At 65.9% G+C, this 23,866-nt stretch overlaps 2 protein-coding genes across 4 annotated transcripts; one reads left to right on the top strand and one right to left on the bottom strand.

The window, feature by feature from the left end:
• The first annotated feature begins 842 nt into the window (after positions 1-842).
• Positions 843-11,153, top strand: TMEM179 (transmembrane protein 179). Its single transcript, XM_021081558.2, has 4 exons — positions 843-1,274; positions 7,702-7,839; positions 9,122-9,200; positions 10,358-11,153. The coding sequence occupies exons 1-4, from the start codon at positions 970-972 to the stop codon at positions 10,535-10,537; spliced, it is 702 nt and encodes a 233-aa protein (XP_020937217.1). The 5' UTR covers positions 843-969; the 3' UTR covers positions 10,538-11,153.
• Positions 11,154-13,529: 2,376 nt separating this feature from the next.
• CUnH14orf180 (chromosome Un C14orf180 homolog) lies at positions 13,530-21,977 on the bottom strand. Of its 3 annotated transcripts, none has more exons than XM_021081559.2 (5): positions 21,536-21,977; positions 18,334-18,460; positions 16,773-16,902; positions 15,169-15,204; positions 13,530-14,707 (listed from the first exon to the last, which is right to left on the bottom strand). In XM_021081559.2, exons 2-5 carry the CDS (start codon positions 18,442-18,444, stop codon positions 14,502-14,504), a joined length of 483 nt encoding a protein of 160 aa, XP_020937218.1. In that variant the 5' UTR covers positions 18,445-18,460; positions 21,536-21,977; the 3' UTR covers positions 13,530-14,501. The 3 variants fall into 3 exon arrangements, with proteins under 3 accessions (XP_020937218.1, XP_020937220.1, XP_020937219.1); XM_021081561.2 differs by having other exon boundaries at positions 18,367-18,460; positions 21,536-21,870; XM_021081560.2 differs by having other exon boundaries at positions 21,526-21,864.
• Positions 21,978-23,866: the final 1,889 nt, after the last annotated feature.

Genomic DNA, 23,866 nt, shown 5'->3' with positions numbered 1-23,866 from the left:
AAAAAGATTTTCTAGGGCTTGCAACAAAAACGGGGATGCAATTTTAAGCCACTTGGCACTTTCATTTAGCAGGAAGCTTCGTCTCTCTGGGAATTGGACTAAGCATGACTTAATCTTAAAGGGAACTAGAAAAAGCATTAATTCTATTAATTAATGCGTCAGCAGGTTCCATCTCAGCGAAGCCTGCCTTAATGAGGTGCCCAGGCATCCATTATTTATCTTACAAATACCAACTCAGCGCTCTCCTTGTGTCAGGCAGTGTAACAGACGTGCCTTCTGTGGATGCTGCGGGAGGGAGAAGCACAGACAGCTCCCTCTCCCCGGCACCCATCTCTCCCAGGACGACCTCCGTGTCATTTCACTGGCTGCAACTTCACACACTCCAGGACCCCCGAAAAAGTCATTCCCGCCTGGCCTATAAACCTCGCTCCACCCCCACCCCCCCACTATGGCACCTTGGGCCCGTCCCTCTGAGCACCTCTCTCCTAGCCTCCTCTCCTTAACGCTACCGTGGGAACTGGGGCCGCGGGAGCCATCCTTTGTGAGGCCCACACAGGTAGCGCTTGGTACCGTTAATGGCACGGAGGCGGGTCTCCATAATGCAACATGGCAATCTGCCTGTTTCCTCGCCTGGCTTCCGTTCCGCTTCTGCCTGGCGCCCATCGTCCCCAGCGCGGCGGATGCCCGCCGCCCCCGTCCCCCTTCCGGCGCCCCCGGCCCGCCGGGAGCTGTCCGTGGTGCTGAGGGCAGGCGCGGCCAGCGCTCGGCCGACGCGCACGCGTCCCGGGCGGGGCGCGTAGGACCCGCCGGCACCGCCACTGCGCAGCCTCCCGCGCGGCCCCGGCCGGGCCTGTGCGCGGCGCCGGGCGATTCCCGCGGGCCCGACTCCTGGGCCGCCTCCCTCGCCCGGCAACGCCAGCCGGCCCCGCGGCTCCCTCCGGCCGCTTCCTCGGGCCGGCGCGCGCGGCCATGGCGCTCGACAATTTCCTCTTCGCTCAGTGCGTCTGCTACTTCTTGGCCTTCCTGTTCAGCTTCGTGGTGGTGGTGCCGCTGTCCGAGCACGGCCACGACTTCCGCGGCCGCTGCCTGCTCTTCACCGAGGGCATGTGGCTGAGCGCCAACCTGACGGTGCAGGAGCGCGAGCGCTTCACGGTGCAGGAGTGGGGCCCGCCAGCCGCCTGCCGCTTCAGCCTGCTCGCCAGCCTCCTGTCGCTGCTGCTCGCCGCCGCGCACGCCTGGCGCACGCTCTTCTTCCTCTGCAAGGGACACGAGGGGTAAGTGGGGGCCTCGCGGCTGCCAGGCATCAACAGACGCAGCCCTCCCCCCCGGGCACGGCCCTCCTTCTGTGCCCACCGCGCCCTAGACTCTCCTCCCACAGGGAGGGGCGTGAGTCTCTGTCTCCCCGGGGGCTCAAGGCCCCCAAATCTCCACCATCGGCCCTCAGCACGTCCACGGCACCGGGCCTTTGTCTAGCGCAGGACCCAGGGACCATGACGTTCTCCGTACAAGGCCAGTGTTCCCCTCCCTAAGCGCGGGTCACCACCCCCGCTCCGGCATCAAATGCGGCACCGTCCCCTGAGCAGACTTGGGTCTCCCTCTCGGGTTCAGGCGGCCCCACCCGTCAGCACCGCGGACAGCTCTCAGCAGCGGCCGGGGCTGGGGCGCTGGGGCAGGGGCCAACCCGGGGAACTGCGGGTCCTCTCCTCACCCCCATTTCTCCGGGAGGGGAGTCCCTCGGGGCGCACACCTTGGCTGGGGGATGCGGGCAAAGGACCGCAGGCGTGTGAGGCCCCGCCTTGTCCTTGCAAGCCCCCCTGGTTCTGGCCTCCATTTCCCTCGTCACCTTTTCCTGCCCTGGCTCTGTTTTGTGTGAGTGGGGTGCGGTTCACCACGGAGGGTTCTCAGCCAGAACGGCGGGCCTCCACCCCTGTGGGACCCTCGGTGGCCCGCCCACGCCCGGGCCACAGATCACTGCGCTGGAGCAGCCGGGGCTCCTGCAGAGGTCCAGGGAGGCCACTCCTGCCTGTTGCCTGGCCTCACATCTGCATGGGAAGCCCAGGCCTCCTCCCAGACTCTGCCCCGCCCTCACCCCATCTGTCACCCGCGGGCAGCTTTCGGTGGCTTTTCACCTCTTTGGGGAGGTGGGGGTTAGCGAGGGGTCTGAGGCCGAGTGGGCAGGAGGAGGCAGGAGAGGGGCTGGGGAGAGGGAAGGGGCAGCGCGTGGAAGAGAAGGAGCCGAGGCTGAGCCTGGAGGGAGGGGACAGCTGGGAGTGGGGGCTTCCTGGCTGGTGAACAGCGCACTCCAGACTGGGGGCCGAAAACAACCCCTTCCCTTACAGTTCTGGAGGCGTCAGCAGGGTTGGCTCCCTCTGGAGGCAGAATCCTCTCCAGGCCTCTCCTAGCTTCGGGCGGGGGGCAGGGGAGGCTGCCTGTGACCCCCATGTCCCTTGACTAGGGCCTTTATCTCTCCCGTCTCTGTCTCTGTCTTCACGTGGCCTCGTCTCCATCTCTTCTGTTCTCAAGAGGACACTAGTCATCGGATTTGGGGCCCACCCTAAATCCAGGATGACCTCATCCTGGGGTCTTCAGCTTAATGACACCTGCAAAAACCCTGCTTCCAAATAAGCTCTCACTCACAGGTCCTGGGGTTAACAATTGGGTGCACATGGGAGTTCCTGCGGTGGCCAGCGGTTAAGTGGGTCAAGCAGCTTGGGTCGCTGTGGAGACTCAGGCTGGCGCAGTGGGTGAAAGGATCTGGCGTTGTCACAGCTGTCCATTTCACAGCTGTCCATTTCACACTGATTGGGCAGCACGCCTGGGGGCTGCTTCCGTCCTGGGTCATCTCAGAGAAGGTGACCTCCAGCTCTGAAACCATCACTATTCCTGCCATAAAGACAGAAAACCGAGGCTTGGGAGCGTTCCTGCCTCCCTGCTCTTTCATTGTGCCCCCACCCCCCGAGGGCAGAGGGAGCGCCCATGGAGGTGGCCAGGTTGGAGGGACACTCGTGCCTTCTGTCTACCACCAGTGGCCTCTGTCCTGCTTTGATCATGGCAGCCATGGCTCGGCCAGCCTTCCTCTCCAGGGACATCTCTTGCAGAATGTCCCTCTCAGCCATCGGGAGTTACTGGCCAAGGCCGTGTGAGTGCGCCGCCCTCTGCCCCCACCTTGCCCACCGCGCAATCAGGTTGGCAGTCAGTCAGCTGCGATGACATCTGTCGAAAGCGTCATCCTTTCGTCTTAGCTCTGGCCGTAGGACCAGGTCAGAGCGCTCACGGATGTCCAGGCCATGGCCGTCCATCTGAGGGGACCCTGGGCTGGCTGAGCCCAGATGGGCACGTCCCACTCAGACTGAGCATGGGTGCCTGGGAGCCGGCAGGTGAGTGACTGTTGGATGAGTGACAGGAAGCTCTTGCATCCTGACGTCTGCCCTTCATCTGGCCCTGAGGCCTTGCAGGGTCACAATCTGGCCAAGGGTTCAGCCGTCCGGGCTGGCTGTGTGGCCAGTTCTGTGCCCACAGGAGGACTGGGTCTGCCTTGTCCAGCCAGGGGCAGCCAAATCCTGTGCAGCTGTCGGTCAAGCTGCCCAGGCCAGGCGAGCAAGTGCAGGGTGGGGAGGGGCCTTGAGGCCACCAGGAGGACAGGGAGGGCGGGGAGAGGGAGCTCGCGGGATGGACAGGACTCTCAGGGCCGTTGATGGCCCCTGGATGTCTCTCCCATGGAGGACGTCACTTCCCTTGTTAGACTCTGGTGTCAGGGCGCCCTGCCTGTGTGATGTGCATCCTAATTCCTTTAAGAGTCCAGGTTCAGAGACCACCTAGGACTCCACTGAGACCCAGGCTGGAACCCTCCCCTTTGGTCCGTGTGAGGGGCTCATGGCCGGGTCTCAAGCTTGTGGTCAGACACTGTGTCTGTGGCGTCCACTCGCTTCTCAAGCAGGGTGGGTCTCTGGGCACAGCGGGGCCCTATGGCTTCTTCCCAGGGGGGTGAAGGGTGGGGGGGGCAGCTTTGTACACAGGGGCCTGCCTCCTGGTCACTGACCCGAGAGACCAGTGGCTGGAGCAGCGACACCTGTGGCTTCCTGGGGCATTGCACTTTCAGGCCAGGGCGGGGGGCGGGGGGTTGCTGGGGCAGCTTTGCCCGTCCAGGTGGCAGCGGTTTGTGATTGACAGCTGGGGAGCACTGGGTTAAAACAACCCATCTGCCTGCCCACACGTGTCCCTCAGCCTGCAGATTGCTCGCAGGGCTTCCCAGGATAGCTGTCACCATGGAGACGGCACATCCAGGCAGGGCACCCTGAGAGATGCTGGGAGAGAGACAGAGTTAACCCTGCGCGTGCCAGGCTCCTGTTCCTTCCCGTCCACTGCCGGCTTGTCCTTGGGGAGGGGTGGGTGGGGGCCGGGGGTTCGCTGAGATCTGGGAGGCTGGGGCCAAGCCAAGTTCTGCACACGCTCAGTTCTTCAAAATCTGTAATGCTGGGCAGGTGCTGAAGAAAGGGAGCCGAAACCAATGAGAAAAGTGGGAGGGGGCTGTTGGCTGGTGGTGACCCCAGCATGGTGCCGGGGTGTGGGCTCTGGTTAACCTCCGTGTTCCTCAGAGCACCAGCTTCCGGGAAGGGAGGCTCCAGCGGTCTGGGCTGTCCCTCACCCCCCAGCCCCGTTTGGCCCCATGCTGCCCCATCGGGGCACACCCGGCCCTGAGCCTGTCTCTAAATCTGGTCCCTGGAGTTCCTGTTGTGGCTCAGCAGAACTTGCCTAGTATCCATGAGGATGCGGCTTCCATCCCTGGCCTCGCTCACTGGGTTAAGGATCCGGTGTCCCTGTGAGCTGTGATGTAGGTCCCGCAGATGTGGCTCAGATCCCGCGTTGCCGTGGCCGTGGTGGAGGCCAGCATCTATGGCTCCGACTTGACCCCTGGCCTGGGAAGGCGCAGGTGCGGCTCTAAAAAGAAAAAAGAAATCTGGTTCCTGAGGGCGACTCCGTGCTTCTCTGACCCTCTTCCCGCACCCCGTCTCCTGGCAACACAGGCCCAGCCCAGGCTCCAGGCGCACCCGGCCCGGGGCTCAGAGGGCAGTGAGCAATGTCCTGTCTGGACATGGGCCGAGGTCCGTCCCCGGGCGAGGCGAGTCCATGAGCGGCCGGCAGCTACTCCGCTCTTCACCCACGCTCGCTCCCTCTGTTCCCACCGTAACCTGATGGGGCTGTCACCCCCCAGTTTACAGGGGGGGCCCCAGAGTGACTTGCAGAATGAAGGTCACATGGCTGGCACAGGGCAGGCCGGGCTTGACACCAGCTCTGCCTGGCGACGGCTGCAGATAGGGGGTGGCCTGTGACGGGCTCCTCTTTCTAACCACAGCCCCCAACCCCCAGTTCCAGCTCCCAGGGCAGATGAATTTTGCAGCTCAGAACTTTGTCCATCAGAATCCCAGCCAGTGACAGCTGGCTGTCCAAGTGAGGACAGCCTGAGCATTGAGGCGTGGCCAGTGTGGGCCCTGAAGGCACCCTGGCAGAGGGACTGGCGGGGTTTCAGGAAGAGGCCGCTGGAGGGACGTGGCCAGCCCTGGGGCAGCGCCCCGGAGGGCCTGGGGGTGAACACCCACCCCTCTCCTCCCACCATCCTGTCCCCGGGGGGACCCCACAGGCCGACTCAACCAGGAGTCAGGGAGAGGGTGGCCCCCGCAGGCGGGCCCGGGGCGGAGGGTGGAGGGGACGTGGCTGAAGAGCTCCGGGCGCCAGCTACCCTTGAAGCCGCTTCGGGCAGGGCCGGCTGCCAGCCCTGCACCAGGAAACACTGCAGGGCGTGGGCAGCTCAAGGCTCAAGCCCCTCGACTGAGCTGGGCAGGGACATGGCTGTCCCGTGAGAGCGGCGAGGTTGTACAGCCTGGGCTGGTCTTCGGGGGGCGGTGCAATGGCGTGGGGCTTCCCGGCACACGGCTCCCACCTTTGCCCCCTCGGCCTGGATGCCTGGGTACGGAGGCCCCTAGTGTGTGTGCGGGCGTGCGTGTAACCTGGGGCCAGACCCTGTCTCCCTGCCCTTGTGGGTGTGACTGCTGGGGTTTCAGGAGTGGCCTCACCCTCCTGGGAGGTGCTTGTAGGGCAGCTCCGAGCCCTCCCCGCCCTAGCGGGTGGTGGGTCCTGCCCTCTGCTCAGCGGTGTGGCCGTGGTACTCGGCCTGGCGATGACGGCCCTGGAGACGCAGATGCTACCAGCTGTTGCCAGTGGCTCAGCCCCTCGTCCTGCGAGTGGGGCCCTGGGGATGTTGGTTTATCCTCCGCCTGTTGGCTGAAGCGCCACCTGGGTCAGGAGGGCGACATCCTTATTTCCTTGTCCTGGGGGCCCAGGGCGGGGTGGGAGCTGCTCAGAAAGCGCTTTCCCAGCGAGTGGACAGAGGAAAGAAAGGGGTGCAGACGGGCGCCCTCTCCACATGGCCTCGGCCTGCGGGGACCATGTCTGATGACAGTACCTCTGATGTTTTCTCGGCTGGGACCCCAGCGGACCCCTGTTGAGTGCAGGCTCACTCCGAAGCCATGACGGTCCTCAGGCTGGGTGTGCCGACAGCACTGAGGCTCACGCCTGCCCAGGTTGGGCACGAGCCTGGGCTGCCCTGGCTCCTGGGGGCTTTCCCCTCTGGGGTCCCCCATGGGTCAGTCCTGTGCCCCCTGCAGCCTCAGCGCATACCCGGGCTCGGCTACCCAGTCTCTCGGACAGGACTCAGGATCTCGCGGGGTGATTCAGAGGTGGGGCCGGTGGGTGCCTGTGGGTGGGCCGGAGTCTGGTGGGGGTGTTTGTGTGTTCCCACCACGTGTCCCTCCCACCGGTGCCAATGGAGGGCAAACATTGGTGCCCCCTGAAAGCGTCCCAGTGGGGCCATGCCTGTATGGACCTGGAGGGGCCCTGGCTCCATGGGGCAGTGCAGCTTGGTGCCGCCTCCCGGGTCCCCGAGGCCCCTATCCTGGTCACCCCTTGGCCTTTCAGCTTTCAGTGGAGAAATCAGAGCAGAATCAGCCCCTAAGGCAGATCCAAGCCAGCTGCCTTGGTGACCGTGTGGGTAAATGGCCTTGGTGGGTGACCGTGAGGGCGGCCCACCTTGAAAGGCTGTCTAGGAAAAAAAAAAAAAAAGGAGTTCCCATCGTGGCACAGTGGAAACGAATCCGACTAGGAACCATGAGGTTGCAGGTTCAATCCCTGGCCTTGCTCAGTGGGTTAAGCATCCGGTGTTGCTGTGAGCTGTGGTGTAGGTCACAGACATGGCTCAGATCCTGCATGGCTGTGGCTGTGGTGTAGACCGGCAGCTGTAGCTCCGATTAGACCCCTAGCCTGGGAGCCTCCACATGCCTCAGGTGGGGCCCTAAAAAACAAAACAAAACAAAAACAAACAAGAAAGAGAGAAAGGCTGTCTGGCCTTTTCCGCACGTGTGCTGGTCCCGATGCTTTGGACCCAAGTGGCCTTGGGTCCGAATGGCGACCCTGTCTGTGCCGTCCCCACCCCTGGACTCCAGGAGGATGGACGGGCAGCCCTGGTCCGCCCGCGGCACTGAGGGCTGCAGAACGAGGAGCGGCCCCGGGCGGCCCCACGCCCTCACCGGGGACCCAGACCCCAGCTGGGGACATGAGGGTGGGGGCAGGCCTCCCACTGCCCACTGGCCCTCAGGGGCGCTGTGGGGGCCGGGCTGGCGCAGTGACCAGCTCCCATCCTCGCCGCAGCTCCTTCCTCCACGCCTTCCTGAGCCTGCTGGTCAGCGCCTTCGTGCTCTTCCTGGTCTTCATTGCCAGCACCATCGTGAGCGTGGGCTTCACCATGTGGTGCGACGCCATCACGGAGAAGGGCACCGTGCCCCACAGGTGGGCCCCCCCCGCCCTGCCTGTGCACCCTGCCCCCCCTCCTGGGACCGCCCCCTGATGACGTCAGTAGCCCCTCCCCCGTTCAGAGACCCTGCCTGCAGCTTCGCCCAAGAGCAGGGCCCCCGCACATCCTGGGGGGATCCGGGGTGGGAGGCTCCAGCCCAGGAGGTCAGAGATTCCAGCTGCCCCGATATTGCCGGCTCAGGTGGGATGACAGGACCCTGCAGGGTGCCCTGGTCCCGGGAGGCCCCGGAGAGCCCGCCCCGCCTGCCATCGGAGGAGAGGCCTGGGCCTGGGGGTGCTACCCGCGGGCTTTGGTCAGAGGCCTATAGGGCCAGGACTGCTGCTCTGGGCCCCACCTCTGCTTTGGGGATGGCCCAGGCTGGAGCACGGCGACTGCCTGACCGCTGGCGGAGGGCTGTCCACTTCCCAGCCGTAAAGCCACGTCCAGTGTCCCTGCCAGGCCCCCCAGGAGAGGCAGGGGCCGTGGAGGTGTCCGCACCTGCCTTTTTGCAGCTTCTCTGTGGCGGGGGGAGATCTTGCTCATGCTGAGCTGCGCTCCCCCTGCTGGGCCCTGGGACCACCTGTTTCCTCATCCCCCAAGAGGCCTCGGAGTGTGGGCAGGCTCTGGGCTTCCTGCCCAGGCTCCAAAAAGCTGCCCAGGGTTTCGTTATCCTCACGAATACCCTTGCCAGCCCTCCAGCCCCATCCTTCAGCCCCTCCCAGGACGGGCCTGGGCCTCCCTCTGCCCAGGCATCCTGCTCCCATTACTGTGTCCTGACATCTCGTGATGCTACGGGCCCAAGACCAGGCTCCTTCACTCCAGGCTTCTGAGGCCCAGACAGCCCGCCCCCAGATGGGAGTCTGTGGGGTCACTAGGGCTTTGCAGTTTGTCCTGCTGGTCCTGCTGGTTATGTTGGCCTGCGCTGCCAGCCCCAGGCAGTGCACGGTCGGCAGGGAAGCCTCCGTGATGCCCCTGGTGCTGGAGCTGGGCTCTGTGCTACTCAGTCTGGGGACAAGGGGCAGGAAGCAGCAGCTCACACCCCTGACCCGAAGCCCCTGACGCTGCAGTGCTGGGGGGCAGTGGGGGCGGGGGCTCGGGTCTCCAGGGCCAGGTGGGAGCTGGGTCCGCAGGTTCGCTGCTCCACGGATGGGGCATTGAGGCCCCTGTCTGCCCCACCGGGGGCCAGCCCCCTCCCCATTTGGGAGTGATGCTCCCCTGCTCGCAGGCAGGCTCGGTGGCCTGGTGGTCACATTTCACCGGTGCGTCTTGCTGTTTTAGCTGCGAAGAGCTCCAGGACATCGACTTGGAGCTGAACGTGGACAACTCTGCCTTTTATGATCAGTTTGCCATTGCCCAGGTAGGCAGGGCAGCAGGTGGGCAGGGCAGCAGGTGGGCGGGGCAGCATGTGGGCGGGGCTGCGGGTAGGCGGGGCTGCCAGATGGAAAGGGAGGCAGGCGTTGCTGGGGCGGGGAGCCCTAAGCTGCTGAACTTTCACTGGACGCCTGGTCACCCCCACACCCCTATGGGGCACCAGGTAGAGGAGATACCGCTGAGTGAGTGCTTTACTGGGGGAGCAGGCAGGAAGCTTGGGGATTTTTGCAGGGGGGTGGGGAGGGGAGGAGCACCCTGGGAGGAGGGAGCAGCTCCCTAACTGCAGAGCAGAGGAGGCTGGGGCAGGAGGGAGGGGCTCTGGGCCGGGTGGTGCAGTGCCCGGGCTGGGAGGCTGGATTCTGGTCCAGGCACCGCGTGGGCTCTCAGATAGATGCTCGAGGGCTCACAGTGACCCCCAGTCGGGGAAGCCCGTGCCGTGTCTGAGGAAGGGTGTCCCGGGTGGTGGTGGGGTCTGCCTGTGCGTTTGGAGGAGCCTCCACAGCCACGGTCAGGGGAGAGCCTCCTGCAGCCCTGACCTTGTGTCAGCTTGGCTCCCTGCCCTCCGGGAGGCCCCTGTGCACCTCTGGGGACCCATCTACTGGAACACAGGCCTGTCCCCCCACATCTGTCCTGATGATGCCCTGGTGGCTTGGAGGAAGGCGCCCCGGCAGGGTGGGTCCTCCCAGCACCCAGCAGGACCCGCCAGCACCCAGGCCCGCCGCTGGACCTGCATTGGGCCATGGCTGGTGCCCAACGCCCTCGAGTGGGTCAGTTTAATTGAGACTCAAACTTAGTTCTGATTGAACTGTTTCCCCTTCAGCTGTTTGGAAACAGCAGGTAGAGGTCAGTTTGCTGCAGCAGCTGGAGGAGGCTCATGTTGGACAAAACGAATTGCTGTGGAGCCGAGGGGCCCCAGCTCCTCCCGGGCCCTGCCTGGGGGCGAGGGTGGGCAGAGTTCCCACAGCGTTTGCACAGCCTGGGGTCCTGAAAGGCGGCCAGACACTGGGGGTCACCCTCCTGAGCTGTCCCGTGGCACCCGTTCCTCTGCCAGTGGGTCCCATACTTTCCCTGGGGGCGGGCGGGGGGTGCCCCCAGTGGGGACGTGGCCCCCTGACCCTGCCCTCTGCCCTCTGCCCTCCGCAGTTCGGCCTCTGGGCCTCGTGGCTGGCCTGGCTGGCCATCACCATCCTGGCCTTCCTCAAAGTCTATCACGACTATCGCCAGGAGGACCTCCTGGACAGCCTGACCCACGAGAAGGAGCTGCTGCTGGCCAGGCCGACCTCCCGCGGCTCCTTCCAGGATGAGAAGAGCGCCGTCATCTAGGGGCGCGTGGCCTGTCCCGGGGCAGCGGCAGCGGGGGCTCCGCCCAGCCCCCACGCCTTGCATGTCTCCCCTCGCCCTGTGCGTATCGAGTGACCCGCTTACCCAGGCGCCCGTATTCCCGCTGTGAGCGTAGCTGACGGGGGTGGGGGCCACCCTCAGACCCCGCTGGGAGGACCTCCTCCAGGCTCCGGGCAGGTGTGACACACCTGTCCTGGGCGACTGGCCAGGGGAGCCTGGTGGGAGGCCCCGAGCCCACTGGCCTTCTGGGGTCACGCTCTGGCCCTGGGTCTCCGGCTGGCTTGTCCAGGTGGGATTTCCTGCAAGATTCTGTGGCAGCAGCCTGTGTCTCAGGCCAGATGCCACCATCAGACTATGGCCACTCTCACTCTTGTCACTCGCTCTGAGGACAAGGATCCTGAAACTACATGCGAGTGAGCAGACAGCCAAGTGTGGGAAGGAGCTGCCTTCCTGCCCTGGTGGCCCCAGGGCTGAGGCCCCTCCCCGCGTCCAGCTCTCGCCCCAGGGAAGGGGGGGGCAGCCTGGCCGCACGGAGAGGGCAGAGGCGGAGGGGCGGTGCGCAGTCAGGTGGGGGCTGCGTGGTGCCCTGGGGGCGGCCGCAGGGGCCGCGTGGGGAGCAGTGCAGGGGTCCCTTCTCCTCTCTGCCCAGGACTTGCCTGTGGAGGCCCTCATGCCTGGCTTGGTGAGGCCCCTGGGCCCCAGGGTGGGCAGGCCTGTGTCTGGGGGGCGGGGACAAGGGCTCTGGGTGGGGGCTCATCGCGCAGGGGAGCGGGGCCAGGGGCCACTGTGAGAGTGTGTGTGTGTGTGTGTGTGTGTGTGTGTGTGTGGGCACAGGCGGGAGTGGACGTGCGTGTGACCTGAGCGCACAGGGGGCCAGACGGTGTGTGTGCCTGAGCCTGTGAGTGTGCCTGAGAGTGTGCGGGAGTGGAGCCCAGAGCCGGCCGCTCCCCTCACCGCCGTCCACGGGTGCCCCCAGTGCCCCGACCCCCGGCGGAGGAGCTGCCTTCCCACGACCCCACCCCACAGCGGAGGGTGGAGGAGCTGGGGGGAGGGGACCCGGAGCTTCGGGCCTCCCCGGGCTGCTGGGCTGGGTCGCTCCTGTCGAGGGTCCCCGCCTCCTCACACGCAGGCTGCCCTCTGCGCGCCGTCCTCCGGGCCCTGTCCGGCCCCCGAGGCCCCCTCCCATTCCCCGGGGGCTCAGTAGAGTTTCCCGGTCTGGCCCTCGTGCTAGTTTGCTCCCCATCCTCTCGGGAAAGAAGAGCCCCTGCCCCATGTCGCAGTGACGGGCGGTCTCCCCAGAGGGCCGCCTGGGGCCTCCAGGGGCCTTGGATCTGGGTCTGGGAGAGGGGCCCGGGGTGGTAGGCAGCTTGGGCCCAGGAAGCGAGGCTGCCAGTCACTTGTCCTGATGCTGCTTGGCTGGCACCTTTGGGGGTGGGGGTCTAGGCCGAGGTGGCTGAGGCTCCTGGCACCTCAGGCGCCCTTTCCCCAGGGCCTGGCCGAGGGTTCCAGGCAGAGCGGCAGAGTCCTTGGGGAGGTGTTTTGATGGGACCTCAGGCCCCCGAGGGGATCTGCGCGTCCTAATCCACTGCCCTGGAGGCACTGAGCTGCTGACCTGTGCCCAGCAGACGGCAGGTGGAGGGCTCTTCCCTGTCACCCATCAGGCAGCAGCCGGCTGGGCCCCGGAGGGAACAGCAAGGCCAGGGCATGGGCTTCTGGAGCCTGAGGGTCGGCTGTGGGCCTGGGTCTGCCCTGGGCACACGTGGGTGACCTGGAGCTTGTCAGGCAAGCAGAGAGCTGCGTCCACATCCGTACAGGGCCACCTGCAGAGCGGGGACGTCACTGACACACAGGTGGTCTCAGGCTGGTGGCACATGGTGCCCCGTCCGTCCCCATCCGTCCAGGAAAGGACAGCTGGCCCTGGAGGGCGCGCTGGGACAGGAGGCGCCCCCCCCCCGCCCCGGCTCCCAGGCCACCGTGCTTCTCCCGCTACTCTCTGACAACAGAGTCCCTTTTCATTCTACTTCCTGCTAAACGGAACGCAAAGATTCTTCAAGGGTAAATGTATCTGTTCCTCAAAGTCCAAATAAAAACAAAACACCCGAGCCTCTACTGTGGCCGAGGAGGCACCTTTCTGCCGGTCTTCTCTCCATCAGTTGTCTGTTCTCGTTGTTCTGCACCTGCTTTCACGATAAGACTGAAACCCTGCGTTCGCGTTTGCTGCTGGAGTTTCAGGAGCTGGCGAGGAGCCGGGCGTCGGCTGCGCCCTCCCAGCCCTGACTTTCCTGGCCGTTCCTTCTCTGCGTCCCGTCGTGACTCCACGGGCGTGAGGATGGATTTTGAATGTGTGCATCCGTAGGGTTGCGGTGTGCGACTTGAGCAATGCTTTTCCAAAAGCAGCGGGGGTCCTGGCCTCACGGCCCCTCCAGAGCTGAGCATGTCTTTGCGGTGGATGCGCAGCCCTGAGCAGAACGCGGTGGCCGTGCGGAGGGGGCTGCGCGTCCCACTGCAGGGCGCGGGAGGGGGCCCCCCTTCCAGGCGGCTCCCCGGTCAGGCCCAGGCGAGAGGGCACTGAGAGGAGGCCGGGGCCTGCCCACAGGCCTGGGCACATGACCTAAGCTGCCCATCGTCTTCAGGGGGTGGGGTGAGAGGGGGCAATGTTGGGGCAGGTGGGCCCGTGTGTGTGGGGGGGTGGTAACTGAGATGCTGAAGAGTCCCCAAGGGTCAGGATCCGGGGCCCTCACCGTGGTCTCCCCCGAGGCCACTGCTCCTGGAAGCAGCCCCTCGCCACGGGGCTCTCGGCTCTGGGCGCCCTGAGTTCTGAAGCCGAAAGGGAGCGTGGAGACGGTTGCTCTGGCCCCCCAGGCAGAGGGGCCGGCTCGCCTGGTGCCCCCACCTCTGCCTCAGCCTCTGAAGTCGCTCTCACAGCAGAAGGGTCCCAGTTTCCCCTCTTTGGGTAAAAATTCGCAGACGGAAAGAGGTGGCAGCATGTTTTAATAGCCCATCAGTGTCTCCCCACTGATGTCGAGGGGACGGCCACTTAAAGAACTGCCCACGGGAGGGACGGCGCTGGCTGACGCGTGGCCCCTCATCTGAAGGTTGTCGGGTCACGGCTGCCTCCCAGCGGTCCCTCCTGGTGTCTGACCCTGAGCCTCCCTGCGTCACTCAGGCCCCCATCCTTGCAGCGTCTAGAGGGGACCCTGGAGTCTCACCCTGTGGCCCCCTTGGCCTGGCAACATGGGTGACAGTATGGCATCTACATGGTCACGGGACGCACAGGCCTGGCAGCTGGTACGTGGCTCCGGCTGGGATCTGGCACAGATGCTGTGTCCTGAGGGTGGCAGAGTCCGGGCAGAGCGACTCTGCCTCTTGGCCCCTCCTTGTGCCCTCTCTGCACCACAAGCCCAGGCCGATAGCTGGGGGGCAGCTGGGCAGGACACCCCCCCTGGGCGTGAAGGGTCCCCAGGCCTTGGGTCCAGTGCAGTTGTCAGACAGGTGACATACGACTGAGGGTCAATGCCCCAGCCCCGGCAAGCAGGCCCGCCTCTCCCAGGAGGGTTTTGGGTCTGGGCCCGCAGGCCCTAAGCTGTCAATGCCAGGTTTTATTTGTGCTTCTGGGTCTCATGGATACTGACAGGGTATTCCCCTCCCCCGGGGCTACACACGGCCACCCCTAGGCCAAGCCCAAGGTCACCAAGAGTTCCCGCTGGAACAGGGGAGGGGTCCAAAGGGGAGCATGTGGGTCCCCCAGTTTTCAAAGTGGAATTCTTTCCCCAATAACACCTCGCAGAGGGCCCTGACGTGTGAAGCAGGGCAGGCTGCCGGACCGGTGAGGCTCTGGTCTCATCTCAGGCCGTGCCCCCCCTTTCCCAGCAGCCCCGCCGGCAGCAGCCCTTCTCCATCCCCGGGCGTCAGGGCTCAGGGCTGCCCGGGGGTGCGTGTCCGGCTGTCAGAGCTGTAGGAGGCAGCGCCAGCAGGAGACGGCCGCGAGCCGCAGGCGCAGGAGGAGGACGAGGAGCCGGGCCCGCAGGTCCTCCAGGGCCAGCACGACGGGCTTGGCCCGGCCGCAGTACAGGCCCAGCACCAGCACCAGCAGGAGGCACGCCGTCAGCCGCAGGAGCAGGGAGCTGCCGCGGGGCCTGGGCCGGCCGGGAGCTGGGGGCCCAGGGGGGCTCGCGTGAGCCTAGCCCCAGGGAGGGTCCCATGGACACCCTCCCCCCATGAGACTGGCGGCGGGGGGCAAGGCTCACCCCAAGGCTGGCACCTCAGTGCTGCCCGTCGGGCGGGGCCCTAGGTGACTCCCGAGGTCCCCATGGGTGTGGGTCTCCCTGTTCCCGTCTGGGCCTGTGGCCTCCCTGCAGCAGGAGCCTCCTGTTGTCCCTGCCCCTGTCCCCTCCCTCGGGAGGTGTAAGGGGGAGATGGTGCCGCAGAGGGGGTGCTGCCCCCCACCATTCGCTCAAGGACCCCTGCTGAGGGCGGGCCCTGCCAGGGTGGGGGGCACTGTCGGAGCAGAGGGGGATGGTCTAAGGGCGGCCTGGCGCTGGGGCTGCCGTGGGCAAGGGGGTGGGCGGGGGTGAGGGCCCCTGGGGACGTGGGGGCGAGGGCTTAGAACTCACCCTTGGCGGTGGCGGTGGGCTCCCTGCGGGCGATGTCTGGCGGGAGAGTGAGGGTGGGCATGGGCGGGGCAGGCTCCCCGCTGGGAAGCCGGGGGCCTCAGCCAGCCCAGGGCCCCCAGGGCCCCTCCCTGCCCCCCACCCACCCTGGGGAGCCTGCGACAGGCCTGCTTTCTGGATGGAGGTCCAGGCTCCTGAGGGGCTCAACCCGGCAGGCTGTCCACAGCCCCTGGCCACACAGGGTTCTGCCCTAGCCTCTCACTGTTTCAGATTCGAGCTTCTGGAATCTAGGCCCAAGGTGCTGGGCGCTGCTCTCAGAGCCTCCTGGGGGCTGTGGGGTGGGGGGCAGCCGGGGAAGGGGAGACTGCAGGGCCCTGGGGTGGGGGCTGGTGCTTTGGGAGGGGAAGGCAGGACCCCACCTCCCCTCCATTCCACAGAGCTCACTGGGGGACCCCAGAGCAGCCCTGGACGGTCTGGTGCCCGCTTTCCTGTCTGAGAGTTTCTGCTCCTGGGGCTGATGGGGCGTGGAGGTGTGCCGGCTGGGGGGGGGGCGGTCGCTGGACCCGGGGGAGGGGCAGGCGAGGGACAGGGGTGAGGACCCCGTGGGGGGCCAGGACCTCACAGTTACGAGGGGGCTTCAGGGAGACACTGACACGTGTCAGGGGAGTGAGTTTTACCCACAGCTCAGCTGGGCTCAGGAAGCACCTTCCTTGGGGGCTGTGGGAGCAGAACCTACGCTGTCCCACAGTCCCCCTGGGTCCACCTTCATGGGGTCCCCTCTCTTGGTGTGGGGGGCCTGGACTTGCTTCTCCCCAACAGAGCATGGCGAAGGGGAGGGGTCTGCAGCTGGGACAGAAATCCCCGCAGTGGGCGGAGTCAAAGGGCGAGGCTCTGGGTGGGCCTGGCCTAATCAGAGGGGCCTTAATAAACGAGGATCTGGAGGCCAGAGAGAGACTCGGTTCCTGGCCTTGAACCTGCAGCTGCAGGTTCGACAAATATCCCGTGAGCTCGGACTGGAGCCGAGCCTCAGGGGAGGCCCAGCCCCGGCTGAGCCCATGCCAGCCGCCTTGGGAGACCCTGAGCAGAGGGCTCCGTCTGCTGGGCCGGGACCGCTGACCCACAGGACCACTGAGAAGACCAGCGTGGGTTCATTGAAGCCCGCGGTAACTTGTTTCGGGCAGAGGTAGCTGATACAGGGGCCGTGTCCCCGGAGAGGGCCAGTCAGGGGTGGGGAGGGGGATCTGGGGGCGCGGCGGGGGGAATCGGGGAGGTGGGCGTGAGCACCGAGGGTGTGGGAGGGGCTGGGAGAAGTGAGGTGCTTCAGGAGTGTTGGAAAGAGGAGCGGGTGGGCCTTGGGGACGCCTGATCCCCTGGCCTTTCCTCGAGAAGACGGCAGTGACCTGGCTGCTCTGGCTCTGTTTTCCCTGCAGTTGCTGCTTTCTTGATCACCTGCTGTGGCCGGCCTGACACTAGGGCCTGAGTCTATTGCGATTCAGCTGTGAGGACGGGGCAGGTGGCTGGGTCCCTGCCGATGGCCCTCCGCCAGGCCCTGGGACACAGTGTCCCCCCACCCTGCCTGGCCCTGGGCCCGCTCGCGCCCCTCTTACAGTGGACGGCCACCTCCAGGGGCTCTCGGAACCGCACGTGCCGCGTGGTCCCCCGTGGCTCAGCCGCACGGCTGTGGCGCTCCTGTGGGCTTCGTCTCAGGATTGAGGGGGGGCACCTCCTGTCGCCCTCCTGGGGGGTGGGAAGCAGAGGGAGGCGGGCAGAAGTGAGCTCCTCCCCCGGCCCTCTGGAAGCTGGGGACGGGCAGCCTGGCCAGGGCCCCTGCCACCTTCTGCGGGTTTAGGCAGAGGGACCCCATTTGGGGGCTGGGACCAGACAGGGGCGTGGACACCACTTGCCGACCTACCCTGGCCGCAGCCCCAGCCCCAGCCCCAGCCTGGCCAGCCGACCGCCCCCCGGGGGCTGCGCCCGCATGGGGAGGACGGGGACAAAGCTGCTGGGACAGGTCACTATCGGATGGTGACGGAAGTGGTCAGTCCCCACCCAGGTGCTGCCCTCCCTCCATCCCAAAGGGGTCTGGCTTTATTGTCCCACGTGGGGGAGGGACGACGCTGCTTGTCGCTAACACCCCCAGGGCGGCTTTCTGTCTGAGCTGCACACACAACCCTCCGGACCCGGCCGCTCTGCCTCGTGGTTGTCCTCTGCCCGGGGGAGGCCCTGCCGGGGCTCAGCACTCTGGGACTGCCCAGCAGTACCCCCGGAGCCCGCTGTGTGCCCGGCTGGTGCCGCACACTGGCCCCATCTCTCAGCAGTGGACGAGGGGAGAGATCTGATCAGAAGGCCACTGGCCCGGGGAGGGGCAGAGCCTGGGCACGGCCACACAGGGAAGTGCCCCTCCTGGCCACTCTGGACGGCGGCGCTGGCAGACGGATGAGCCCCAGTGTTCTTGTCTATGAAATGGTGACAATAGGTGTTCTGAGCAGACACCTGGTGACCTGGGGCCCCCTGTGAGCTGGCTCTTGGGGCGGGAGCGCACTGGCTGCACAGAGCCGCTGATGGCCTTCAGCGGTGAGGTTGTCCTGGGGCCTGGCTCCGTCCCCTCGGCTGGGACCTCCTCGTCTGCAGCCTGCCATGGCTACAGGGAGCTCACAGGCTAGATCAGGACTCGAGGGCTGAAGTCGGGGCCACACCTGCTCCTCGGGAAGCCCTCGCCCCCGCACACACCATCTCCTGCTGCCAGGCCTCCCTCGCCCTGGACCTGGCTGCCGCCTGACACCTCGCTCTCCCCCTCACTGTACCTGCCCCTGCAGCACCTTCCTCCCTGTGCCTAGGGCCCTGCCAGACGTGCTGCGGCCCTGCTCCCCAGCCCTCTGTAGCTCACACTTCCCCCGCCTCTGTCTGCCTTTCCCAGCCCCTGGAACGTCCTGGTCTGGCCCATCCTCCCTACCCCTTGCATGCTGTGCCCCTACCCTCGCCCAGGCAGGTGTCGGGCACCCGTGGTCAGTCTGTGCCCCACCCTGGCGGCCTCCGACCCTCTCGGCCAGACCCCCAACCCCCAAACCAGACATTTCCCTCCCAGGGCGCCGGCACCGAGGAGGGGTGGGGAAAGCCGGGACCCCCTTCTGCTCCCTCTGCTGAGCGCCCCCCAGGGCCCGGCCGCACCCTCCCCGCCCCAGGCGTCTGCGAGCCTGGAACCTCCTCCTCATTCCTTCTGGTCTGATGTCGAGTCTTTGGCCGCGAGTCGGGGCTCAAGGCGTGCGCTGCTGTCTTCATTTACTGGAACATCGTCCTAAGATAAGCAAAGGCATTCTTTACTGCTGGAGCAACGCTTGCAGGAATAAAATCAGAGGAGGGACTGGTCCCAGGAAGCCGGGCAGACTCGGCTTTCCTTTGACGTGCTCCCCGCACCGAGGGGCCCTGCCCGCCGCAAACTGCGAGTGTCAGCAGCTTCCCTGCTGCCGGTCCCCTAATTATCAGCTTTAATGTGCGCCTAATATTCCGTAGGAGATTCCGTAATTTACAACCACCCTCCACTGTGGCGTGTGTTCAGGAGGTTTGCATTTTATTAGTGTCACTTGCAATTTTTTAGGTCACTTGCCATTTTTTGAGGCCCTAGATAAGGCTGCAGTGAACATCACCGCTCTCCCCTCTCCTGGGGGTGCAGATGCTCCAGGGTGAGGAGGCCCGGGGCTTGGTGGGGGCTCCAGATTTGTGGGGGCTGCAGCTGGTGGGGCCCGCCCCGCGGCCCCGCCTCTCTCTCCCTGCCCTGCCCTCCCGTTTGAGACTGCCCACCTGCTAGGTAGGGGGTGCCCCTCGGGGAGCCTTTGGCCGCAGCCCACTGATCGCAGCCCTCCCAGGGCCCCGGCCCACCCTCCTTGTGCCTGAGGCCAGGGACGTCTGGGCTTCTCTGGCCGCTGAGCAAGGTAGATGGTGGATGCCAGGGCTGTTCCAGGTCCTCTCTGCCCCCCTTCCTCCATAACGGGGGGTGTGGTTGGCATGGGAGCCAGCTGCCCCTCTGAGCCCCAGCCCCAGGCTCTGCCAGGGGTCCCTGTTCTGAGGTCCTTGGGGGATATTCCTGTCCCCTTTCTAGGGGGGCAAATGTGCCTTTGGGGTTCCCCAGAGGGGAGCTGCCTGGTGTGGGGGTGGCGTTGAGGGCCCATGTCTGGGGGAGGGCGCTCTCTGCCTGGGAGATAACCAGCTGGCCATTCAATGGTTTCAAAACGGAGCAATTTCCTCCTATCTCGGCATCTGGCTTTTTACTGCAAATGGGGTCATGTGTGGAGCGGGCAGCCGGGGGAGGGGGGCGGGCAAGGACTGGCGCAGGGGGTGGCCTGCGGGTCCGGTAGGCTGGGGACAAGGTTGTCCCAGCAGGGGACAAGGACAAGGTTGTCCCAGCGCCAGGGGTGAGCACTTGTGTGTCTGTGAGTACGTACGTGTGAGCACCCACAGAGGCCACTGCCCATGCGTGAGTGTGTGCATGGGCGTGGGCACGTGTGCGTGTCATCACTGGCAGCACCTGAGCAGCCCTGCTTGGGGGTTCTTGGGCGGGCAGCCCTGTGGGTTCGCTCAGCTCCATCCTGTGCCTCCTGTGACCTTGTGTGACCTTGGCCAGTCTCTTAACCTCCCTGAGCCTGAAAATGGGAGTCACAGCAGCCCCTTCCTCCGTGGGCCTGGTGGGGGGGTGAGGTGGCTGGGGGCGCTCGGAAGTGACCTGGGCAGGGCCTGTGCCCCCTGCCCCCCGCCCCCCACCGCCCTCAGGCTCTGTTATCCTCAGGGAGGGGCCTCCTCCCCGTCTCCCTGGCCCTTCCCCCATCCCTTTCCTGCTCCCAGGCTCCTCCCTGCCTGCCCCCCCTCCCCCCGCCCCCCGCTCAGCCTTGCTCAGGCCCCAGCCTCCGGCAGCCGTGGTCAAGTGGAGCCACCGCCTCGGACCCCACTTTCCCCTCTGGCGACTGTGCACATCGCCCCCGCCTGCCCCCCAGGCCTCCTCCCGCACCCAGCAGGGCCCCTGCCTCCCCCGGCTGGCTGGTCCAGGACAGGCCCTGCGTGGGAGCGGGGAGGCCTGGGGCCTCTGGTAGGGACAGCATGTAACAGGAGCGTCCTTGCTCTGGGGCCAGCTCGTGACAGATGGGCGATAAGGGGCGGAAAATAGCTCTGGGCCTGGGCCTGCTCAGTGTCACCTCCACCCTGTCCCCCCTCCTGCCTGTGGGGGGCACAGCCCCTGAGGGCTGGGCTGCTCAGAGCAGCGCCGAGGGAGGGGGCACTGTGCTCCCCCTGGGACTGGAGGAGCCGGGCCGCCAGGTCTCAGACCCCGGCTTGGGACCCCATCTGCCCCTGACTGGAGGGGACCCTGGAGCCCAAGGCAGCCCAGCATCGTCTCTGGGTGTCACCTGCCTGGCTGGCCCTGCTGGTCAGAGGTGGACCGAGAGGGCCAGGCCCTGTGCCAGGCCTGCGGGCCCCAGGCCGAGCTGGGAACCTCGAGCCTCTGCCCGCTTTGCTGTCCTGGAGGAGGCGCCTGGCCAGGGCTACATACCCCACGACCCCCAGTCTGGGATTAGGCTGAGCGCCCTCCCTCCCTCCCCACCTTGGTACGAAGCCTTTGGGGACAGTGTGGACACATCTGCCCAGCTGTGCAGAGGCAGACTGGGCCGTCTCGCTGCTTCAATGCCTCGGATGAGGCCAAGCCCCGGGCCGGGCCGCCTGTCCCACGTCCACCCTTGCCCCACAGACAGACGCCACCCGCTGGGCTTCCACCTCCTGTGGGCCAGGCCATCCATGCCACGGGGTGCTCCCCTGGCCCGCGCCTGCCCCCATCCCCTGCCCGCCTCCCGCCCACATCACCTCTCTGTTCTCACCGAGGGCCCCCGAGACCAGCACAGGGCCAGCTGCATGGGGGGCCCTGCCTCGGCTCTGACCCCACACCCGCTCCATCGCCCCTCGAGCCCTCCCTGAGCCTGTCTTCCCACGGGGACCCAGGGGACAGGCTCCCAGGGCTCAGGGACGGGTCTGCTCGCCCCCAGGACGCCCTGAGCCTGAGCCAGCAGTGCGGGCCCAGTCCTCCCGCCGTCCTGACAGCCCCTCTCGGCAGCCACTGCCGAGTGTGCGTGGACCTCACTGGGGCCTCACCCGGACCGGAGAATGAGCTCAGGGGTTCCTCCCGCCCCGGTTGCCCCGTAAACACACGCACACACCACACACACCACACACACCCACTGACACACCTCAGCCCTTACAACCAAACTCATATACACACACTCACCCCCCCCCACACATCATAAACGCACATACACACGGCACACACACTCACACATCATCCCGCACGCGCACACCCCAGCCTCCCCACACCAAATCCGTTACCCCCACTCACGCGCAGGCAGGCTCACTGCCAGCCCGCCTGGGCTCCTGCAGGTGCTGCACCTCCGGGGGAGCTCGCCCAGCTGCCGGCTGCAATCCCCTGGTGATCAGAGCCTCCGGCACGGAGGGAACCGGAGCCGTGGCCGCTCACAAGCCAGCCCAGAAGTTTCCATTACGGCCAAGGGACAGTGGCCTCGGCGGCCCTCCAGACGGTCCTGCCCCAGGAGGCGGTCACAGGGCCTGGGGCCCTGGAGGTGTTTGACCCCCCCCACCCCCGCAACTTGGCTGAATTAAGGGGCCCGAGGCCACAGGCCGTGCCTTTTCTCTGCTGGACGAAGAGACAAGAAGGGGGTGGACCCCCCACTCCCCACGGCCGGCCTCCCCCGAGGGGGGGTGAGGAGGGAGGCTGGTCCCAGCCCGGCGCTCACAGCCGAGCAGACTGGCAGCTCCCAGATAACACCATTTCAGAGTTAAGCCAGAGGAGGACCCCGGGGAGGCCCTGCCAGGCTGGCCTCTCGCCCTCTGGGCTTGCCCGGCGCCTGCTGCCCCTGCTCAGAGCAATTTGACCTGGTGGCTGTGAGGCCCCTTCCATGCCGAGATGCAAGGCCCACACGTCTCTAGGCCGTGCTTCGGATGTGGGCTGCAGCAGGACCAGGGACGGCCATGTGCCTGCTGGGTGCCGGGGGGCAGCTGACCTCTGCCTCTAGAGGCCCAGGTTGGTGGGGGCAGGTGGGCCCCGCCCAAACCCTGGCTGCACACCCGGAGTTCTAGCCCCAGGTAGGGTGGAGTCCTTTGCCCCACCGTCTGGGGCTATCAGGATGGCAAGCTAACCTCTGGGGTGCCAGCACATCCAGGCTCCTGATAAGGGGTACGTCCTGAACCGATGGGTGCCCCCACGTGCACAGCAGGCCAGGGCGGGGTTCCTTCTGACTGAGGCCGCTCAGAAAAGAGCAGCATCTCCGGAGTTCCCATTGTGGCTCAGTGGTTAACGAACCTGATTAGCATCTGTGCGGATACGGTTCAATCCCTGGTACTGCTCAGTGGGTTAAGGATCTGGCGTTGCTGTGGCTGTGGTGTTGGCCGGCAACTATAGCTCCAGTTTGACCCCTCGCCTGGGAGCTTCTTTATGCCATGGGTGCAGCCCTAAAAAAAGAGAGAGAGAGAATTAGGAGTTAACAAGTGAAGTTTTGGAGCTCCTGTCATGGCTTAGCAGAAACGAATCTGAAGAGTATCCATGAGGACGCAGGTTCGATCCCTGGCCTCCCTCAGGGGGTTGGGTATCCGGCATTGCTGTGAGCTGTGGTGAAGGCCAGCAGCTGTAGCTCCAATTCGCTCCTGGCCTGGGAACCTCCATAGGCTGCAGGTGGGGCCCTAAAAAGACAAAAGAAAAAAATAAAATAAAGTAAAAAGAAAAGGGGAGAGCCTTACCTTGGGATTCCCAAAAGCTGAAGCCTGGGCTCAAGGGACGCCAGGAACAGAGCCCTTCCCTCTTCGCTCTTGGCCTGACCCTCAGCAGGGGCCCCCAGGGCCTCTGGGGACGGCGGGGATGGCTTGCAGGTGTCAGTGCCCGAACCCACTGCCCTGGCTGTGGTCCCTGCCTGGCACCCGGACCCCTGGCTCCCGCACATGCCAGGCCATTGCTGGGTGGGGCGAAGGGAAACCCGCATGCTGGCTTCTCAGCTGAGGTGCCGCCTTGCCCGCAGATGGCTGGGCCTCAGGCAGGAGCGTGGATGAAGGGCCCGGGGCCCTCAGGTCAGGCCTGGCTGCCGGGGGGACGCTCAGAGCCCCAGGGGCCTGGGACACGGCTGAGTGCACCTGCCATGTGCCTTGTGCAGACGGAACCCCAGTGGCTGCCGGTCTTCCCATGTCACCGAGCGCCTGGTCTACCTGAGACAGGACCCAAAGTAGCACTGACAGCCCAGAGCCCGGGTGAATGGGAAGCACAGCCCCCAGGCCCTGTGCAGGGCCACTGGCCTCGGACTACCGCCTGCGTGCGGCAGGGTCTCCGCTGCGCTGCGGTCGGGACTCTGGCAGCATTGTCCCACGTGGGGAGTCAGTGTTCACCTGGTCCCCTGCGCTGGCGCTCACCTGGTGCTCCCTCCCTGGGTCTGTGAGGGACAGTGTAAGCCAGGCTCTGTGGCGCCCCCCAGTGGGCACAGTCCATCAGGCCTGCTCCTGGCCCTAACCCTCCTGCCCCCTGGAGAGATGGGCAGGCGCAGAGGTGAAGGGCCAGCAGCAGGTGTGTCTGCCTGCGGGGGCCAGTCTGTGGCTCCTCTGCGTCCCTGCCTGGGGCCCCTCTGCTGGGTTGCAGGCCCTGGCCAGCTGGCAAAGGCTGAGCTGTAAG

This window comes from Sus scrofa, chromosome 7 (genome assembly GCF_054392235.1).
Source record: "Sus scrofa isolate SSC_HxYL_T2T_F1_AM1 chromosome 7, Sscrofa_HxYL_maternal_Yorkshire_Landrace_v2.0, whole genome shotgun sequence".
NCBI classification, from domain to species: domain Eukaryota; kingdom Metazoa; phylum Chordata; class Mammalia; order Artiodactyla; family Suidae; genus Sus; species Sus scrofa.
The sequence above is the reverse complement of the archived record's forward strand: the minus strand, read 5'-3'. Positions and strand labels throughout refer to the sequence as shown.

Bases quoted from the DNA above. Each gene is read 5' to 3' on its own strand.
- TMEM179 (XM_021081558.2), top strand. From the start codon at position 970: ATGGCGCTCGACAATTTCCTCTTCGCTCAGTGCGTCTGCTACTTCTTG. The intron at 1,275-7,701 runs GTAAGTGGGGGC...TCCTCGCCGCAG, and splicing joins CTCTGCAAGGGACACGAGGG to CTCCTTCCTCCACGCCTTCC. The intron at 9,201-10,357 runs GTAGGCAGGGCA...TGCCCTCCGCAG, and splicing joins ATCAGTTTGCCATTGCCCAG to TTCGGCCTCTGGGCCTCGTG.
- CUnH14orf180 (XM_021081559.2), bottom strand. From the start codon at position 18,444: ATGAAGACAGCAGCGCACGCCTTGAGCCCCGACTCGCGGCCAAAGACT. The intron at 16,903-18,333 runs GTGCGGCCGGGC...CCCACCCCCCAG, and splicing joins AGACGCCTGGGGCGGGGAGG to GAGGGCGACAGGAGGTGCCC. The intron at 15,205-16,772 runs GTAAGAGGGGCG...CTCTCCCGCCAG, and splicing joins CCTGGAGGTGGCCGTCCACT to ACATCGCCCGCAGGGAGCCC.